Here is a 21,328-nt window from a genome sequence, read left to right as displayed (position 1 = left end):
CTGGCATGTCCACTCGGCAGGATCAATTGAGGTTTTCCAATGCTCTCTAAAGGCACACCTCTTCTCCCTGGTTTTTAATCAAGGTTGAGTGGAAATCTGGCATAATTTTAATTCAATTTTAATTTATTTTATTCTATCTTAATTTATTATATATTTGCACTGGGTTTTTGTATTTTAGTATTGTATTTTTGTCATTTGTGCTGTTTTGATCTGTACAGTACTTTGGTCAACTCCGGTTGTTTTAAACAATCTCTATAAATAAAGTTTGAGTTGAGTTGAGAAGAGATGGTAAACATGGTAACATTAAGGGTGTTTCAAATGAGAAACAATTTTATTATGAGTAAGCTTACATTAGCATGTTGTTCAACACAGAAACCAACATGCCCCTAGCATGACCGTAAACTCTTGGTATGATAAGTACAATGTAAAAAGTGTTGTGGGTCTATAAAACAGTAATTTAATTTTTTACAGTTTTGGTTAACTCAAACCAATGTGCTCAAAGCAAACTACTTGTTTTGTGTGAACCGCTTATAGGCAAGTTGCATGCTAAAGCCACCTGTCCAGCACCATTCAAAGCTATGAGCTTTTAACATTGTGAACCATCTAGCTTCTAAAGAGACAGATGTTGGTTGTTGGAGACTGAGACAACGCTTTCAGTACAGTGAACTTTGGATTAGTGGGATTTGTAATTAAGCTAATTGTTTGCTTACGGTTTCCGTATTAACCTAAAAGATTAATTATGTAAGGGTTGTGTTAACAACTTATTTCCACTACTCTCAGATGGTCAAAGAAATCAGCTGAAGCATCTTCAAAGACTTTGTGACCATTACTGAATTTTACATTTCGGCTCTCACATACTGGCAATGTCTGTGTGACAATAATGTGAACTATAAAAAGAAGTACTCAATTCATTTTGATAAATTAATGCAATGCAAAAAGAAGACAACCTGAAAGCTTGATCACAACAAAACATTTTATATAAAACATTTTATATGGACATTCAATAACAAAAAACATAATGGCAGTCAAAGGGTGTAGAGACATGACAGAGGACTGGTTGTTGACAAAACCGTAGCAACTATGAAGAATGGCCACATAGTTTACTATAATACAAAGGCAAGAAGACCACATCAGTAAAATAAAGCTGCCGCATGTTTTCGTGCCGCAGCCATTTGTTTGCCGGCAGGTCTTTTTGCCAAACAGCAATGTGCTCTTTGATGTGTGAGCTAGCGTCAAACTGCTAGCTGCCTGTCATTCTCCAGAGTGTAGTGGTAAAGAGCAACGCAACTGGGCTCGGCTGCTGAGGAGTAAAACTATAAAAGACATAAGATTCATGCAAATTGTTTTTTTTTTTTGTTAAATAACTTGACAAGTATCGCTCATGCTGGTTTGTCCATGCCTTCGGTGGCTTTGTAAGTCCATCTTTGTGTATTTTGTGTAGCATTTCTCAAGTTGGAAACCAGAACGTGCTGGGGACTACAGGTTAGCATCTTTGGCTAGATTTCTTTTTTCTTCCCCCTTTTTTGTCCAGAGCACATTCCATGGTAACTTCAGACATTTAAAAAGAAATGTAGGATGCCATAAGAAAATTCAACAGCAGCACATTTAATGATATTAATAATATTAAAAATAGTCTTTCTGACCTGCATGTTTTCCAAAAGTGAGTAATGAAAAACACAACTGTAGCTTTGAAATTATTCTTGGGTAAAGAAAACAAAAACAGAACACATAACCTCCCTATTGAACCCAAAATATGTTAAAATCCCACAAAGACATTATCTTTTTCATGTTGGAATATAATCTTATGTTTGAGAGATAACACTTTCAGACATTTTACTTGATATTCAAACAAACATGGAGAACTTGGAGTGTCAATGCTGGCAAAGCTTTGAAATGAAAGGAGTCTTCTTCAAAAAATGAAAAATAAATTAAAAGACATCAAACAAGGCAGCACATTTGGTTTGACCAAAGTGCTTCAGACCTATGTTTATATATTCCAAATGTCTCAGTCACCTGCAAAAAATAGACACAAAATAAAAATAAAATGCTTTCACCATTATTGTGTATTTTTAAAAGGTAATCATATGTCATTGTAACGGATCCTATAACAAGACAAAAAAACGGACAAAAAAAACAACATAAACAAGCCAGAACTGACTTAATTTTCAACTAAAGGGACTAAAGTTTGGTAGTGTTACATGCATACCTTTAGTTTGTCTCTACTAAGGTACGCCATCGGCTCAAGATCAAAGCGGGAAAAAAAAGAGAAAAAAAGAACTTGCACCTTATTGGTGGAGGATTCAGATATAAAAAAGACAAATGGAAAATGAAAAAAGTACGTAAAGACAGCAATAGGATTATCAAGGATTATGATAACATCAATAACAAAGATAATATATTTATACATACGGCAAAAAATGTGCTTTCTACAAATCTTTGGAACGAAAACAAAAGCCAAAAAAAGCCACAATTTGGAAATATAGAATACAACGGTATAGAAATATGCACAATAGTAAGGTGTTTTGCATTTAAATATTTTCTATTAACTCACGGACAGAATCTCTCTCTTGCTCAGTAATAGCTGCTGGCAGCATCTCAAACACAATCACCAACTAAAGTATGTTTTAGGAAGACTCTTTCAATGTTGGACGCTGCTCTAAAAAAGATGGAGCCTGAGGGGAAAATCCAAATAATAAATCTCTACATTAAAGGATCAACGAGTGCTTGCGCCTCAGGGTTGCGGGTGGAGGATTTAGTTTGATCTACAGCCAAAAATCATTTCAAGAAGAAGAAAATGTTAAAGGTGTAGTGTTGACATTTTTGTAGTGTTGACACAGTGCAGTGAAATCCTGTGCATGGGAAGGATCATGTGAGACTACAGTTGTGTCATTTAGTCGATAGGTGGAACATTTTGTAATACAGATGCTCCTTTTTCTGATTTCAACCCAAAGGTTCACTGTTGGATCTACATGATAGCAGTGGCTGCTGAGTCTAGCAAAATAATGGTTTCGTAATAATAATGAGAATAACAATAATCATAATAATAATTTGGTAACTTTTTTCTCTAAACTAATTCTTTGCATATCATAACAACTTTAAGTTTAAAGGTTCACCATTTCCACATACTAAGAAAACTTGAGGTAAGGAACAGCTCTAATAAACCTCCCTCCTTCAGCTTTCACAGGTGATTTCTGTAGCGTTATAAACTGTCACATCATCTCTATGAGCCGCCATGTTCAGTCTCCCTCTTTCAGAACAACCCACAGATAGGCTTCCTCTCTCTTTACTATTCGCCCACACTTTAAGGAGGAATTACAAAATCCATCTGTGGGTGTTTTTTAATCATTTTAGTGACTCGTCATTCTGCTTCAAAATGTTCTCAGGTGCTCTTACGATGCACCGTCCTGCATCTTTCCACTGTGACGCTTTGTGGAGGCTTTGATTGCTCCGTTCCCTCTCTCTTTCCTTCAGAGTGTGCAGGCCACACAGCTCTTTCTCAAACATGGTTGACAGCTCTTTAAATGCCAGTTATCCACACACAGCCTTTGGAAGAACATCTGGGCTCCATTTTGAGTCTTGTGCTGCTGAGTGCCGAGGGAATAAGAAGAGGGGGACTATAATACAGCCGTGCAATAGGGAAGGTGGCCATTTTGGCCTTTTTTTTCCTTCTTTTTTTTTAACGTAAAGGCCATCTGTCAGTCTTTAATACAGCATTCCTCTATTTCTGTAGTAGCGTATATAAGAAAACGTGGGACTGCTCAGGGGTGGGACCGAAATATCTTTGATGTGGTTGACTCCACACTTGAAAACTGGGTGCAGTCCAACTCCACGACAACAGAGGGAGCTCTTTCATAGTAATTCAATGGAAGAGAGGAGCTCCTGGGGAATATAGTGTCTTTAGTAAGGGGCAAATCTACTGTAGCCTCCCCTGTACAGTGTGGCCTGTGGAACAACAAAGGACATACATTAGACTAAAGCCCATTAATTTAGTCTTTCAGATAGAATTGAGCACAAAGAACATCTTCAAAGCTTCCACCATGTAAGCTAATATTTGTTGTCAGATTTAACTAAAAGTAACAGTCAAGAAAGTTATAAAAATAAAAAAATATTATATTAAAAAACATTATAAAATATGAGAGTTGGACTAAAACATTTTTGTTTTCCCTATTTCCAGATAAAAAGATAACAACATGTCAAACATTAAATCATTTGTCTTTAGGTACTCACCATTGCTCCGACACCATAGGCAGCTGGGGCGAGTGCAGCATGATAAGGGTCTGCTGTGTAAACTCGTCCGTAGCTGTCACAAAACAGAAAATATAACAGACAATATAATATCACAAATTTGCTATTCGGATAAACAATTAAGAAAATTTGTTTTTTAATACCAGTGTTCATTGATTGAAAGTCTCTCATGTAAATCTTTAGTATTATTTTTTAATTAAGCCACTTGAACCATTAATGTGAACAAGCAACTATGATCTTTAGACAGGTCACCTAGCTGTGCAGGTGTTGTGTTCTGTCTTACAATGAAATGGACAGCACACTGACCTGTCACTGTACGCTGCTGCTGCAGCTGCCGCTGCTGCAGGAGTCGCTACCGCAGCTGGCTGGGCGTAACGATATGCTGCATAGCCACCCTATGATTAGGCAGGAGGGTAGGGAGGGGGATGTAGTTGAAGAGAAAGATTTGATGGAGGGATAGGTGAAAAAAACAGAAAAAGAAACAAGTATAAATCCCTGTTAAGAGTTTGCTGTATTTCCTCTGCACACTAACAGGCTAGTGGTGAAACTACAGGGGTTACACTGTGAGGGAAACTGCTGAGAGAGAGCGAAAGATTAACAAGCAGACAGTCAGCACAACCGGCTAATCTGGTGCGGTATAGCATTCACAAGGATGTAGCTCAGGCTCTGTGGGTGTCTCTCCCTCCATGACCAACAGAACATCTCTCACTGTGTACAACATTGAAGCACTTTATCTTGGTCACTGTGCATTGGACATGGAGGGAGAGAGAGTTGCTACCCATAACTGTGCCCCACCCCTGTTCCCCTCCCAAAAACACACACAGTTAAAGAAAGGGGAGGGGGTGGCAGGATGATTGTGTCATTATTACATGTTTGGATGGACAGCTGATGAACAGACACAAAAACTACAGGTGTAAGAAGACAGTCAGCCAGTTGGATTAAAAAGAGCACACACACACACGCACACACACCACGCTCACGTGGCCAGCGACCAATCACTGACAGACACAGCATGCTTCCCCAAAACTTAGAACGTCCAGTATATTAGGCCAAACATCCCTATAAAAGAAAAAAAACACACACACCGCTGCATTCTACCCTAAAGGATCAGTCACGACCAAGTCCCCACATTCAGGACCACACAGTGGCTGCTATGGAAGGAGGGCTGGACTGGAGAGGTGGGGAAGAGGAGGAGGGAAGAGGAAAAGGAATGGATGACTGAAAGCTGATAGACTTGAACAGAAGGATGGAGAGAAGGGGGAGAGGGCAAGAGAGCAAGTTATAAGAATGGAGGAAAGGAAAGAAAAGGAGCAAGTGCCAGGTGACACTGTGATGAGATTTACAAAAAGAAAGTTTGAAAATACTACAGAGTGGAAAAGAAGAGGGGGGGTATATAAATGTAAAGAGAAAGGAAGGAGGTAATAGGGAAGACTGGGGAAGGAGTCAGCCTTGTAAGTATCTCTGCATGCCGACGTTGATTCAGTTAGCATGCCACAGGTGAAACAGATAGGGAGATTCCTGGAAGGGGTCTGAAGTAACTGCTGATGTAAACTGTCCAACATCTCTCTTGATACTGGATAAGTCTCCGGTTTCAGGGTCAGATATTGTTTATTCATTGTCCCTTTTTGAGTCTGTAGCGTGGTGATGCAGCTCGCTAAAAAATTGCTATTTTTCATTACAATGTATGACTTATAAAGTTAAAGTTTCAAGCAAATTTTGCTAAAATATAATGAAAAAGTTACAAAATATCAAGGCTGTGAAACATCTGCTTTCTGTCTCCGTTATGAAAGATTTTGACATTTTTATAACTTCTTTAAAAAAAGAAATATACATGAAAAATCGTCTAATGACATAACAAATGGTATTTTTGTGCATCTTGTCAAACATCTAATAATTGCTGCTGGATTTTAACCAAGGAGTAATATCATAATAGGACAATATGGTGATATGTTTTTATGCTGAGGTAAACAAACACTTGTGGTGCATCTATTGTCTTCCAATAGACTTCTTCACAAGTGCAGATTTTGTGAAACAAAACAGTTCAAATGTTTGCCTTTTGAACTGTGTCTAATTCTTAAAACTATGCATCTATCTGTCCCCTGGATTCTTAGTGTAAGGAAGTTTAATGTAGTATATTTTTGAGATATTAAACAAATTGTTTTCTCCCCCTTCCGCAACTCCACCCATGTCAGAATCCAGTGAGTTAGTAGAAGAAGACAGAGAAGGCATTTCAATCTCAGATGGTCAATAATGTCTAGCAGCACGCAGTCATTTGAGACGAGGAGGATGCACACTGGCTCTCAAAACAGAGTGTGTAAACCCTACCTGGGGCAATCTGCCACTAATGTCCTGAAACACTAGTCTACAGAGAGAACAGAAACAGCTATTGTCAACCTGCTCACACGTGCTCATACAGACACACAGACACACATAAACACACGCTCATAATCACAGTGGTACAAACTAACTCACAAAGTCACAGAGACAAACCCAAGAGGAGTCTACTTATAGAAGAACTATGATGGGAGTGTGTGGGTGCCCTCATATCTTTATATTTATGTGGATTAAAATGTTTATATGAGATTGTACACCTACATCATGTGCATGGGGAAAAGTGCTGAATTCGTAAACAGAAATAAAAATATGTTAATTAAAGGTACAGTAAGTGTGTAGGTGTGACGGTTTAAAGCATCATAAAGTATACGTCTCAGTGGGTTTGGTCTGTGCTTTTTCACACTTGTCAACCCGCAGGCAGGAGAGGGGCAAACATAGGTGAGCAGTGAGACAGTGAAAGAGAGACGGTATACTTACATAGAGATCAGCCGCACCGTAAAAGCCATCCTGATAGGCCATCACACTGAGAGAGGGACGAGGGTGGAAGAAAAAGGAGGGAGTCCAGAGGATGGATGGTGGAAAGTAGGAACAAAAGCAAAAAAAAAAATAATGGTGTGATGCGCCACCATGTGGGCATTGCAGGAAACAACAGAGAAGGGTGACAATGGGGGAAAATATGTGAGAAGATGGTGCCAGACAGATCGTGAAAAGGGGAAGAGAAAGAAGGGTGAGATTATTACACACCGTGCAACATGCAAGACAAAATACCACTTCTTTGTATGCAAATCGCCAACTTCAGAGTAACACTATTTTTGCTGCAGCCACTTAGGCACTGTCTGTCAATTTAACACACTTAGGTGTAACTTTTTCAGAACATTTTTAAGGAACAAGGAAATGGTATTTCCACTCAGCAAACTAGCACTGTCAATACTTCAATTTAAACATATTAAACACACAACATGCATAATTTTGAAGTTATTTTTTAGCAATGTGAAAACATGCATTAAAGTGTAACTGTAACCATCAATAGCTCTGTAGTTTATTGCTTATTTGTGTGGGTGTTTACCCTGGGTAGGTGGGGATGGCAGGCTGTGGCACAGCTGCCCTGACTGCACTGTAGACGGGCCGAGCACGACCCCGGAGATGAGCACCCCGAAAGGTGGCGGCTGTTGAGGCGGCTGCTGCGGCGGCTGCCGGGTATGGAAACCCTGGCACTGAAAGAGAGGGAAGAACTTCTTCAGTAAATGTAATGTTTAAGTATTATTGATCTTACAAAGTCTGTTAGACTAAGTATATTGCTAATACTCATTTTCATACCTGTATAGAGTTCAGGACTGTACATGGCTCCAACCATGGGACTCAGCTTCCATCCAGCTACAGTCAAAGACAAATGAGAAATGTCAATTTAACTCAGAAAAAGAACCAGACATTTCATGACTTTTGCTTTTATTTAGTTATCTCTGCAATTCACCTAGTTATCTTTGATAAATAGATAAATAATACACCCTTATTGTTCATCTGCTCAAGGGCATGTCTCTTGTTGTCTCTCTCTCGTATTATCTATTGAATAAAGACTTTTAGTGGATAATTGAAAACATTTCATTAAGTGTTTTACAAGACCCCTGGTAAAAATGCTACAGATCTAAAATGAAAGTTATCAGCTCAAGCTTTTCCTTCATTTTGTCAGATATAATAAGTACAGTAAAATAAAACTGGTGTTAAGAAATACATTTTTAGTTGATTTAACACACTACTGTACACAATCCAACACAAAATCCCCATACTTTTACCAAGGTTCAACAGACTATTGAAGAGTAAAATTAAAGCATTTTGAAGTAAATTCAAAGCATGATAACTAAAAATGTCCAGCCTTTCCAAGCCTTCATTATGACAAGTGTTTTTGCAAAAATGTCCTTTAAAAATCCATTTGAACTGTTGGCACTCATATATTGTCACATATTTATTGTATCGGCTGTTTCACTGCCCTCCTTGTAGGACAGCAAGTTGTTGCTCAGGAAAAAACAAAAATTTCAGTTATCCAGAAAATGATCCCCATCTGGTGTGAGATGTTAAGAGCCAATAACTATGACAAAATATTTTTTTCTTTTAAAAGATGTTACAAATTCGATTTACACAACGACATGGAACATCGGATTAGGTTGGAACATTGGAGGTTAATCCTAATCCTGATCTTTAAACTGTTACAGTTGATAAGGCACATTTTAAAAAGTTGAAGGTTCAGTCTGCTTGTAGAGTTCAAAGGTTGTTACCGTATGGCAGAGTGGCGAGGCCTTCTCCATTAGAGTAAGGAGTGGTTATCTTCTTGTTAGTCATCACTCTGGCTGTGGCATTATTGACCTGGACACCAGAAAAAACGGTCAGGTACTCAGGCAATCCAGTTTGCCACATTAATGAGTCCTAACTAATCAAATGTTGCAGAGCAAATAAAGCAATTCAATTATTTGTAAGGCTTTTTTGTATGTTTTGATAAAAAAAATTGTGCTGGAAGTTCAGGTGTCATATTTAAAATAGATGTTTACTTATGACAAAGGTTAATTCTGTAGATGAGCAGCAATGGTTTAAAATGCATGCGCTTCTTTTGAAGGAGAAAGACACTGAAAACAAGGATCCTGGTGAGTAATCAGGCAGTTTTGCACACAAACAATGCAACCATTGGCACACAGAACAAAGAAAACAACAAAATATTTTTGAACAAAAGCATTCAAACAGAAATCCAAGACCATTAAACTGCTACCTTTAAAAAAGGAGGGAAAAAGAAGGTGAATTAAGCGGCAGATTCATCAGTTGAACACAATGCAAAAAACATCAATCAAAGAGTTCATACACAAATTACACGCAGCCAATCAAGAGCGCATCACATCACCAGAGGTGAGCAAAACTAGCCAATCAGCAAGCATCAGATGCAGCAAGAAACCAATCAAAAAAGTTTGGCAGCCCTCCCAATCAATTACACGTCATACAGAAAAAGGAGGACGGGGAGGGAAGGAGAACGACAGAGAGAAGACAGAAATATAGAGGGATGCAGGAGGGGGAGCCAGTCCACATGAAAAGACACAGAAAAACACAGACATGACGAGGAGGAGAGAGAGGCAGAGAGAGTGAACAATCCATCCACATGTGCAGATCTTCTAATGAGCAAACAGAAACGACAAGATGCGACACACACATACAGTATACATCTGACCGTTTGCCTGCATTGGATCTAACCATACGTGAGCAACAATGGAGGAATGTTGAATGGAGGGAAAAAAAAAACAAGGATAGTGACCGAAGTCTAAAGACAGAGAGGATGGGGGATGCAAATATCATTCCTCAAAATAAATCAAATCAAACCATGGTTGTGAAACACTGCCAGGCATTCCAGATCAGTGTCGCACACCAGAGAGACCTCGAAGCACACAACAACCAACACACACCATCCAGAACCAAACTGATCAAAAAGTAAAACAAGAACACCTCTTTAAGGAAATCAGAACAAAGAAAAAGCTGCCAGATTTGAAAGTTTGCTTTGCTGGGGGTCTACAGATTATTTCATGACAACTGGCTTGTCCTCTTTTTTAGATGGGTAAAATGCTAGCAGAGTAGTTTTAAGTCGAATAAGCTTTCAAATACATATCTTTAATTTGAAAAGTAAGTCTGAACAGCCATACCTCTACAACTGTCTGCAGTCTACAAAGTGATACAGAGAGTGATAATCAAGTACTCCATGATGTACAGACAACCATTATCCTCTCCAGTAAAGCTAACAGAGCACTCATGCTTTAGCATGCTGTCCCACTAAGGTGCAGAAATGCAGCTATTGGCTGACACATGACACAGAGAGATGACATAGTACTATTATGGCGTCATACAAATGACGAGAGAGAGAGAGTAAACCATGCAGGATACAGCTCTGAATTAAATGCTGAATGCAGTTAGAGAGGTGATTGGAATGAATGCATAAGAAGTGGTAGTCATAGTTGTTGCACTTGCAGATAGATGCAGTACATTCAGTTATATAAGTGGCCTTTATAATGCCATGCGATCACTGGCTAATCTCGTAATCGTTTCATTCACCACCTCCCCAATCAATCACAGGATTAGCCAATCAGGTACTGTGGATCAATCAATCAAGCTCCCTCCAGTAAAGGAGTCCTTCATTTAGGTGTTGGGTGCATTTTATTTTGAATTTTTTGACGGATGGGGTGGGGGGAGGGGTCATTCAAAGATGATGCCATGTGTACACAACTTACCGTTGCCAGGGAAACGGCGTGAGGACACGCGAGCAGTTACCGTGGAGACTGACAACAACAACAACATACAAAAATCATCAGGGAAATAGAGAAAATATATGTAAGAAAGAAATGATGAACCAAAAGAGAAAACAAAAAAAAACCATAAATAAAACGGGGTAATGAAAAGCAAACCCCCACCCTGAGGCAGAGAGGAAGTGATGTCACAGGTCACGTGTCAACAGTCATCTACAGGTATCAGCCATTTAACCACAAACTACCCTCTTAAAACCGCTACAAACACAGTTTGACAAAGGAGAAAACAAATGGAAAACAGAGAATGTCAGGAATTTGGGAAGGAAGCTTGCTGTTATTATTGCCCAGAGTTTATTCAGATAACTCAAAATAATCCCTCAAAATCAAACTTAATCTCGGTGTACCTGGCTATATCACAGGACAGGGAAATGGACAGAGAAATGGGGGGGACAGCGGAGATGCAGTTGCATATGGGGACATACAAACTGGGAGAAAGAGAGACAGAAAACAGACTGGCCTGGTGAAAAAGAGTGAAACAGATGGAGAAGAACCAAAAAGAAACCAATGAAAAAGAAGAGGAGAGGGAACGAAAGCTAACTATTGCATTCTCTTCACATGTTCATTCTCTCTCCGCCCTCCATTTTTCTTATTCAACACCCACACACACACATACACACACATACACACACATACGCACAGACAGAGAAGAGTGCAGCACAACTGAGACCATGCAGAGGAGCTTTAGTAGCAAGTACTTTAAAAAAAAAAAAAGAATAGCGTGATTCAAAAACCAAGAGCCAGAGCAAATGGCGAAAGCGTGGTGTGTTTGATCTCTTGAGGCCATTTGCAGCTGAAATCTGAGCTCATGCTGACGAATAAAAAAAATATGATGCCACCACAAAATGCACTTCCATGAGATCTGGTGTTCTTTTTCAGGAGTGGTGGATGCAGGTGTGTGTAAACAAAACATTACATTTTTTTATTTTTACCACCCATCTCGCCCATCTGAAATTAAACAATCAGCTTTTTTTGAAGGATCGGAAATGACACCACACTTCTTCACTGCAGTCTCATTCCAAATAAAAATAAAAAGACAAATAAACTGGCCTTTAAAAATGCCCCCAAACATGCAACATACTCCTAACACACCAAACATAAAAAGTGCTACCCAGAGGCTCCCTCCTTTTATTAACAGAAAACCTCAAGATGACATCTGACCTTATGATCCATCCATGCAACATACCTCTTACAGACACAAGCAAGCACTATTTTTTTCAGGGAAAAAATAACCACCCTTCCAGTCTTAGACACAACCATAAACCCGAAATGGCCGCTCATCACGATCATGGAAGAAGAAGTGATGATGGAAAAGGTGCAGGAAACAAAAATAAAGATCCTACATGCTGTGATAGAAGCGTATATCATTTGCAACGTGTCGCAGTGACGTCTTGTCGGCCATGCCTGTTGTGTAGCCAATCCACCCAGCATGCTTTGCAAACCACACGGCTTTCAGATCAAGGTGCAATGGACAGCCCACAACATCAACATCAACAACAGCATAAACATCGACAGGAGGTGCTGTCAAGGAGACATTTGTGTGCGTGGCACCACTGCACCATGCTATAGTGAAGCCAGAGGGGTTAGAGTTTAACACATACAGCCATCCGGAAACCTCTAGGGCAGAAACAACCATAACAAACTCATTCTCATAGTCGGACATGGAGGGGAAACAGAGGAGAAAACAGTCACTGGTTCTAAAAAATAAAAAAGGGGCAAGGGTGGTGAGTTATACCTCGATTTTACGTCCCTCCACCAGCGTACCATGAAGCTTCTCCCGAGCTCTCTCTGCATCCGCACTCGTCTCAAATGTTACAAAACCAAAGCCCTGTGAGCAGAAGAGAGGGGAAATGGAAAAAGAAAAAAAGAGGGGGGGAGGGGGTTGAAAAAAGCTTGAAAGGCTAAGCTCTCCTTTTTTTTTAAACTTCCATTTTGATTCAAACCTCTTACCTTGGATCCCCTCTCATTAAAAATGATCTCAACATCAAGGATTTTGCCATATTGCTGAAAAAAAACAGAAGAAGAAGAAAATTAAGAAACTGAGAAAAGCATACTTGCCACAGGGTGTCAGCACAGTTCAACCATGGCAAACTGGCACTGGGCCAGCTCCGCTAGTTTTTCCTTCCACCATCTCTCACCTCTGCTCTTTTCTCTGCACCACATTTAAGAATTATTCCTATTACAAAAAAGCCAGGCACAAGGCCTGATCTTCAAAACCTTTTTCCAATAACCTTTCTACAAAATTGCATTCTTAGTTTAAGTTTATAATCAAACAGGATAAAAGCTGATTCTTTTTAGCTGAAACTAAGATCTACTTATTTTACTGGTTTAATCACTTAAGACATTTTTATTTACATCTGGTTTTTAATCTGTAGCAGCAATTCTGGGTTTTAGTAATGTGATGAGGCAGAGTAAAAAGAGGGTAATACTATGGGTCTCCATACCCCAAACATCTGCCGAAGGTCAGGGTCTCTGAAACGGAAGGGGATGTTGGACACATGGAGGCGTTTTGGGGTCCCCTTGCCATCTGAGTCATCCCCAACAGTTCCTCCACCTCCTCCTCCTGAGCCAACACCTGACTGAACGTCAATCTGGGAGGACCCATCTGTCTGCTGAGATGGACAGACAGGGGAGAAAAGGAAGAGACAGTGGATGTAAAAGGAAGGAAAATCAAAAAGTGGGGTCAGGTAAAGATATTTACAAAAACAAGACACATGTTTGTCTTCATATTTAAAACTGTCTAATCAGTAGGCCTGCAACTAATGGTTATTTCTTTATCAGTCAGCCAGTTGTATCTGTTTCAATGATTCAATCTCTTTAATATGGAACATTTTATAATAGAAAAATGCATTAGATGAGTGAAAATGTCACAGGTGAATTTACATTACATTTTTAGCATAACAAAAAACATTACACTGGGTGCACAGGTTTGGAGCTGCTTTCACTACTAGCTTATAGTTTGCTTAGAGGGGTATGATTGTTGTCGTATTTCAAATATCTACAACTACTGCACTAAGTTGCTTAGCTTTCTGTCTTTCTATGACAGATCAGCAGTACAATAGAAAACATTTTTCACACTTTTCAGGGTTTGTTTCTCTGGATCATTAGTTCAGGATCATCATCACTCAGCTGTTTTGTTATCAATGACAGCTTAAAGGGCTGTAGAGGTAGCAGGTGGTAAACTATTTTGCTAAAACTACTTTGTCACAGTTTTTCTAATACTTACTGATATTTCTTTAGCTACTAATCTATGTTTCCCAAATACATAAAAATAATCTGTCCACAACACATTAAGTAAACCTTAGTGTTTGTCTTCTTATCACCAGAGCTGTTTTACTGCTAGCTTAAGGTTAGCTTGAAGAACTGATATAGCAAGTTGCAAACACTGTAAATTACTTTCCTAACACTAGTTTAGGCTATGTATTTATAATTAAATTGTATTTCTACAGCCACTCTAACCTTTAAATGACACATTAAGACAACCTTTCAAAATACACTTGTCAAGTGTTCGGAGTACATTTTCCCTGAGTCAACTGAAAACACTTACCTGCAGCATTTAGCCATCTGAGGCAATTCTAGTTATTGCATTTTTACTATACATTACTTCTTTGAAGTTGTTTATCTCCCTTTTTTTCCACCAATGCAACTGCACAGATAGACTATAGCTATCTTTATCAGTGCTGTGAATATCAGACCTTGGTGCAGCAGGGATTAAATGTATGTAATTTGTGATAAAAGTACTTTCAAATTGTAAAGAAAGAGTGTGAAGCATGTTGATTTTCTCTTTAATATATCAATTTTTTACATCAGGTTCATATTTCCTTTTGCAAAAAATTGTGGAAGATTTCAGTGAGTTTGAATCAAAGAGCTTTACATATTATTATCTTGGAAATTAAACAAGTGTCAGATCTGTATTTGGTATCAGTCAGTAGGCTGTTTCTGGTATGTATAGTATTGGTATGGTGATGAGGGATTAACATCGCTGATTCCAAGCGACTTACTACATTTCGATCTAAACGCATTCCTTCACACTCATGCCCTCCCAAAACAAAGACCTGATGTGGGCTGCACGCAGAGGACGAGGCTGGCACTCACTTGAGCACTGAGACTGTTGGCAGCGTTGGCGGCACTGTTCGCTGCTCCGCCGGCTTCCACGGGGCCCTGGACGGCCCCCGCTGCGTACAAGCTGCCCCCGTAATCCAGGGCCAAGCCGTTCTGGGGGGGCGGCGGTGGAGGTGGAGGGAAAGCAGAGAAAGGTGGTGGAACGAGTCCCTCCTGACCGCCAGCACTATCCTGAGAGCCCTGTTGTTAGAAGAAAGAAAGAAGAAGAGTAAGGAGGGAGGGAAACATAAAGTAGACAGCTGGCGAACTTCCACAGTATCTTTTACTGAGAGCATCACCCAACAACACAGAGACCACTTTCCCGAGAGCTCCAGTCTAAAAGTCATACAAGCATGGATATTATATTTCCATCTCCCTGTGTGTGTGTGTGTGTGAGTGTATATGGGTGCATGTATCTACACCCCCAGTCCATTAAATATTCACTGCAGCCACATCTATTATTGAGGGTCAGATGCCTCCATGCTCAGAGTGTTGTACAATGGTGAGTGTCTAACGCCTGCACATATACTCACAAACGCCTCTGCACACAAATCACCTTTGACACGCACAACACCCACACACCTAAAGGCTCACACAAAGACCAACTGTTAGTAAGAAAGCCTGCCCAAGTATTTAGTGCACATTATTACCTCATGAAAATAACCAAACGTTATACCAACATTAAGAGTGCGTAGGAGGACAGAACAGGAACCCACAAACACACAGTGAAACACAAACATAACACAGGCAATAACACAACATACAGACACTCACACACAGACACACACATACATTCCTGGTTGTTGGCAGTGGGGCATGGATACCCTAAATGGTAATGGTTAGAGAGCAGAGGGAGACAGCAAGGATGAGAAGAGAAGGGGGGGATGGACGATAAAAGGTGATGACTGATGGAAGAGGCATGGCCTGACGCTGATCCATAGCTGTCGAAGATAAACCCACAAACACTGCCTTTCTCTCTGATCTTTTTATAACCACACTGCATAGCCAATCAATTCAAGACTGCAACACACAGAGAAAATCTTTTGGTTTGGTTTATTGACAGCATCATAATTTATTTATGCCAAGGCTAGGTCTACAGGCATGCTAGCAGCTCTGTAAGGCTGTTCTTAGGCACATGGGAGTTGTAAGCTAAATGCTAATGTCAGCATTGTAACACACATGATGATTTGTAAGGAATCAATTTAATTATAAGGTTGTCTTTCCTATTACAGAGTCATTTTTGGCTTTTATTAAACAGAAACAGGTCTGTAGACAATGTCTGACTATTAGATTTATTAGAAGATAAAGCTCCAGAAAACAAAAGAAACATGATAAAATACATTAAAAAAATCCAACAAGGTAAAATATACCAAATACACAAAAACAATTTACTTCTGTTGTTGAATGCAAATCTATTCAAACAGAGTAAAATTACAGCAGCAAGCTGATAAAATAAACAAAGGCATATGACAAAAAGTGGCTGCTGTGTGTGGAAGATATTTTTTACCTTTTTAATGACCTGTTCTTATCTGTTCTTTTTTTCTACTCAACTTCATTATAGAATAATGAAATTTAATACATTCATTTAAGTTACCTGTTGTAGCACCAATCAAAGTACTAAAGCAGGGTAAAATAAATAATTATCAGTCAATTAATTGCACCATTTAAAAAAAAATATTTATTATTACTTAAAATTGATATTACTACTGAAAAGTGGTGGCAAAAAACTTGGTGCTAGCAAGACATCTGTTTGGCTGCATTGACTGTGTGTGTGTGTGTGTGTGTGTGTGTGTGTGTGTGTGTGTGTGTGTGTGTGTGTGTGTGTGTGTGTGACAGGCTGCAGCAATGCCCATCTGAGTTGCACAATAGATCTCTGTCCCTTTGGGAGTGTTAAAAGTGTGTGGGAGGGTGTGTGTGTGTGTGTGTGTGTGTGTGTGTGTGTGTGTGTGTGTGTGTGTGTGTGTGTGTGTGTGTGTGTGTGTGTGTGTGTGTGTGTGCGTGCGTGTGTGTGTGTGTGTGCGCATGCCATCTGTCTCCCAGCTTTTGACCTTTCTCAGTGTCACACCTGTGACACGGTAGCTAGCCCCTCGCCTCAGTGACAAACCAGAGGTTGCACTCGGTCGACACAGATCACATTGATATTGTGACATGAGAGCCGCTACCGCTACTGAGCTGACTACACGGCGAGAGGCAAACTTTGTTTTTTCAATTCTACAGGTACATCACTATTAAGCACAATTTAACTTGTTGTAACATATTGCATGAATGTAGATCTAAAAGTACTTACAAGAATTTATAAGTGAAGAGGTTCCACAAATTTTAACATCCTGAATCTTTACATCACCCTTGTCAGGTGGAACAAATTCATACCGTTTTTGTAAATATTGGTTTCATTTTTAATCATCTATATGCGTCTTTATCCGGTGTCCACTTAATGTTTTCCTGCTGGTGTAAGAACAAAATAAATTGTATGAGATAGTTTATACTTTGAAGTCTACCTTTTATGACTGTAGTAATCTCTGCAGTGTAATCACAACCAGCAAACCTGTTATCTCACTCCCTCCTTGGCCTGACATCTCACCGTAAATACATGTTTATGATTAATCTCTAACACTGTAAACCTGGTAACAAACTGTCTTGCCTATTCTCATCCCTCAATCCCTGAAATGCTTCCTCAACTCTCCTGGCGTGTGAACAGAAACTATGTTCTCCTTCAGAGCCCAGCACTTGAGTGGTACAGCCGCAGATTACTGACCACTGAGTCCAAGTGCAACTTTTCAAACAGCAGCTGTGTCCGCTCCTCTAAACCCTGCAGCTGTATGAACCTCTTCCGATGTTGTCCACAAGCCTCCAAATTAAGATTTTTCTAAGCAATAACATCATTCACATCATTGACTTCCTGCTTCGTGCAGCAGCACAATCTCTCTAATACCTTGGTTTTCAGTTTGATAATTATTTGCAGACTTTTATTCATTATGCATATTAAGGGCTTTGATAATGCACTCATCATCAGTATTTCCGTAAATATACATGTAAAAATGTCTTCCCTTCCTTTCAGTTTCATTTCAGTTTAGATAAGTTGAACATTGCTGCTCAAATACATAAACAAAAGCTTGAAAATAGAATGGAAAATTGTTAATATGTGAGGAGCTTTCTCCTTGTAAAAAAAGGAAGAGAGAAAAAACACACTGTTACATCACCGATTGTAATAATGTGAACATGAGCTGAAACCCTCTGCTGAGACATCCTGAATACATTACATTCAGAGAGACAGAAAATGAGAGCAGAAATTAGTCAGTTTAGATCAGGCTCAAAACAGCGGGAGATACTTAATGCTTAATGAAACACTGAATAGCTCAGCCTTGCATCAGCCTGGCCTTTCAAACTAACTTCATTTCCGGAGGTTAAAATGATAGTGTTATGAGCAGGTCATTCTGGGTCGCCAGGTACCAGCTAACCTGGATGAAGAAACTGGACCCACTGCTGTCATGCTAGAAGGGAAAGTTGATCAGCCAGGTTGGGTCAGGTGATGAGGTGGAGAAAGTGGAAACGAAACAATATATTACACACATTTTACAGTAAAGAGGTAACATTTCTGTATACATGTATGTAGAGCTTTGAACTTTTAGCCACACTAGCAGCATGGCTAGTTCTTGGTACAGATGGAAGACCTCATCCCCATTTTCTTCTGTTTGCACAGCAAGAAGAAGGAACTATTGTATTTGTTAGGGCACCTTTCAAATGAGTTCATAGCTCCAACTTACTGCTTACTTTGGTTGATGGCCAGAAACCTTTACGACATCTTGCTTTGGTGTTCTTTGTGTTAACTTCTGATTAGCAAATGTTAGCATCATAACAGGATTAACTATGACGGCAAGATGGTAAACATTGTAACTGCTACATATCAGCTTGACAGCCTTGTCATAGTAGCCATGTTAGCATGCTGACATCAGCATTTAGCTCGAAGTGCTACTATGCCCAAAGGACAGATTTTTCCCCATTAAAGTGGTTTGTACAATGTGTTTCTGATCTCTTAAGAAGGCTTTAGAGTTTATGGTTGATCCAAAAGGTCACACTCAAAGTCAGGGTTTAAAGCTGGCCATTGTAGAGTCATTAGCCTTGATTATAAGCTGAAGCCATTATGTGCATTACTTGTGCTACTGGCCCCTCAAAATGTCTGAGACAACCAGCCTGAGATTGGGATACTTCACATAAAAGGTAAGTAAGAAGGATAACACCTGAGAAAAAGTGAGTCAGGATTCACCCTTCTATAGAGACTGCTGAAGAGAAACTGACAACAAAACAGGAGATGAGGAAGGGTAAAATAATACTTTAAGTAAACTTTGTTGGGAAAACTACCCTCCTTCTCTGCCTTTCTAATGTTTAGCACTGATCCACTGTTGTCACACTCGAGTCCCAACATTGATGACTCATGACACAACTCACTCAACCAGAGATGAGTCAGTCTTGGACTTGACAAGTTGTGATGCAACTCAGACAAAATGATAGTGACTTGGGTTTTAATACAGCACACTCTGGACTGGAGGTTTTGATATCTTGGCTGAGACACTGGATATTACTTCCACGGTCTATACCACTGATCAGATTGTATCTCTATCAGTCATAACCTCCCCCTCATTGTTGAGGCTCATGCACAGTAACAGACTACAGCCTAGCAGGAGAACGGACAACCCCGGCTGTTGCTGCTCCTTCTGCCAGACCAAAATAGAAACGGGAATTCGAGCCAAAAACAACCTTGTATTTGTGTTCAACAATTGGCCTTTTCAGAGGAGATCTACTTTAGCTTCATCTCAACAATGCTCTCTCCACCTGATAGCCTGGTATCTACAAAAATAGTGTGTGCCTACATGCTGCCCCCACCCCCCTCTCTCAAACCGTCAAGTTATGGGCCTCTCGGTAACTGCGAGCGCCCTTTGTGCTTTTCATCGAGGTAAAAGCACACACTGAATACATGCAAAAAGATTGCAACAGAAGAGGAGAGACACAGACACAAAGAGAGGGGGCATTTTTTGGTCAATTTCATCAAAAGAGCTACCCTGTAGACAAACTGGAAGCAGCATTTTTGTGCCAGCACTCAGGTCTGCGTACATTTTGTTTGTGTGCATGTCGTGTGCATGTCAGCGTGTGTGTTTGTGCTTCCGCTCCCCTGGCGTTAAGGCGTTAGGCATTAAGGGGTTGTGTAAGTGTATGCGTTGGCCAGGCAGAGCCAGTGACTCAGAGCAATAGCTGTAGCTGCTTTCTTTCGGGTCAGTTAGCAGCAGCAAGTGTGTCTGAGGAGGCATGTTATAAAATGCGCTCGTCTGCGGCAGTCTCACTACGCTACAGGAGGGGATGAGGAAGAGGAGAGGAGGAGAGGAGGAGAGGAGGAGAGGAGGAGAGGAGGAGAGGAGGAGAGAGGAGGAGGAGAGGAACATGGCTAAGAGCTAACTAGGGCAACACTGGGTCATTTCACATGAATAATGACATTTCAGTATCTTACTATATCGGCCTCGAGCCATTAGTCTACAGCCTAATTCAACAAACTTGCTGATGGAAAATGTGATTTGTGCCGTTAGCGGCAGCTCACATTTGTGCAAAATAACCACATTAAGTGGAGAAGATGTTTTCAGCTCAGATTTTTGTCTTTTGACTCCGTGCTGATGTTACCCGAGCTGAAAAACAGCTGGAGAAGCGTTCACGCCGTGTCTGTGGCATACTGATGAGCCAGGAGACACCCTCTTGTTAAATTATTCCATCCCACGTCAACCCCTCCTCCTCCTCCTCCACCTCCTCCTCCTCCTCCATCACTCTTCCTCCTCCCCCTCTCGCTTTTCCTCTCCACTCCTCTTGCTGCTGTTCTCCCTTTCCTCCCACTCTCTCTGCTGACTGCTACGCTTCTTTACGCTTCATAAAATCCAGACGGGACCCTCGCACACGTCCCGCCCCCACGCATGTCAATCAAGCCTATTTGCTTCATAGCAACAGGATATCTGCGATGCCCAGGCACCTCCTCCCAAACTCTTCTCCATCTCCTTATAGGGTAACGTGTCTGCTTGTCAAACAAACCCCTCCCAGTACACCCCCATCCTATTCCATGTAGGGTCTCACGTATGGTTCCTCTTCCTCGCACGGTATATCTGGGAGACTCCTCTTCAACATGAATTTGTGCAGAGAGATCAACATGAACACAGGCTTTCCCTGTCATCTCTCCACTAGCTGTGACAATGGTCCCCCGCTCTGCAGAATTTTTATGAAAAGTAAACACTCCGAAACAAAAGCCTGATGACATTATTGTCCACATTTATTCCTCATTAAATACACAC

At 40.3% G+C, this 21,328-nt stretch overlaps 1 protein-coding gene across 1 annotated transcript; it reads right to left on the bottom strand.

Annotated features, from left to right (window-relative positions):
* Positions 1-955: 955 nt before the first annotated feature.
* rbfox2 (RNA binding fox-1 homolog 2) lies at positions 956-15,209 on the bottom strand. The gene is made up of 11 exons (XM_034688823.1): positions 15,000-15,209; positions 13,349-13,516; positions 12,855-12,908; positions 12,640-12,732; positions 8,850-8,937; positions 7,897-7,953; positions 7,646-7,793; positions 7,057-7,102; positions 4,552-4,640; positions 4,228-4,300; positions 956-3,942 (listed from the first exon to the last, which is right to left on the bottom strand). Exons 2-11 carry the CDS (start codon positions 13,355-13,357, stop codon positions 3,898-3,900), a joined length of 702 nt encoding a protein of 233 aa, XP_034544714.1. The 5' UTR covers positions 13,358-13,516; positions 15,000-15,209; the 3' UTR covers positions 956-3,897.
* Between the last annotated feature and the right edge of the window lie 6,119 nt (positions 15,210-21,328).

Source organism: Notolabrus celidotus, chromosome 7 (genome assembly GCF_009762535.1).
Source record: "Notolabrus celidotus isolate fNotCel1 chromosome 7, fNotCel1.pri, whole genome shotgun sequence".
Taxonomy (NCBI): domain Eukaryota; kingdom Metazoa; phylum Chordata; class Actinopteri; order Labriformes; family Labridae; genus Notolabrus; species Notolabrus celidotus.
This window is presented reverse-complemented; position numbering and strand designations above follow the sequence as displayed.

Excerpts from the sequence above, each read along its gene's own strand:
- rbfox2 (XM_034688823.1), bottom strand. Across the intron at positions 4,641-7,056 it reads ACGGTGCGGCTGATCTCTAT|GGTGGCTATGCAGCATATCG; the intron begins GTAAGTATACCG and ends GCCTAATCATAG. Across the intron at positions 4,301-4,551 it reads GCAGCAGCGTACAGTGACAG|CTACGGACGAGTTTACACAG; the intron begins GTCAGTGTGCTG and ends GTTTTGTGACAG.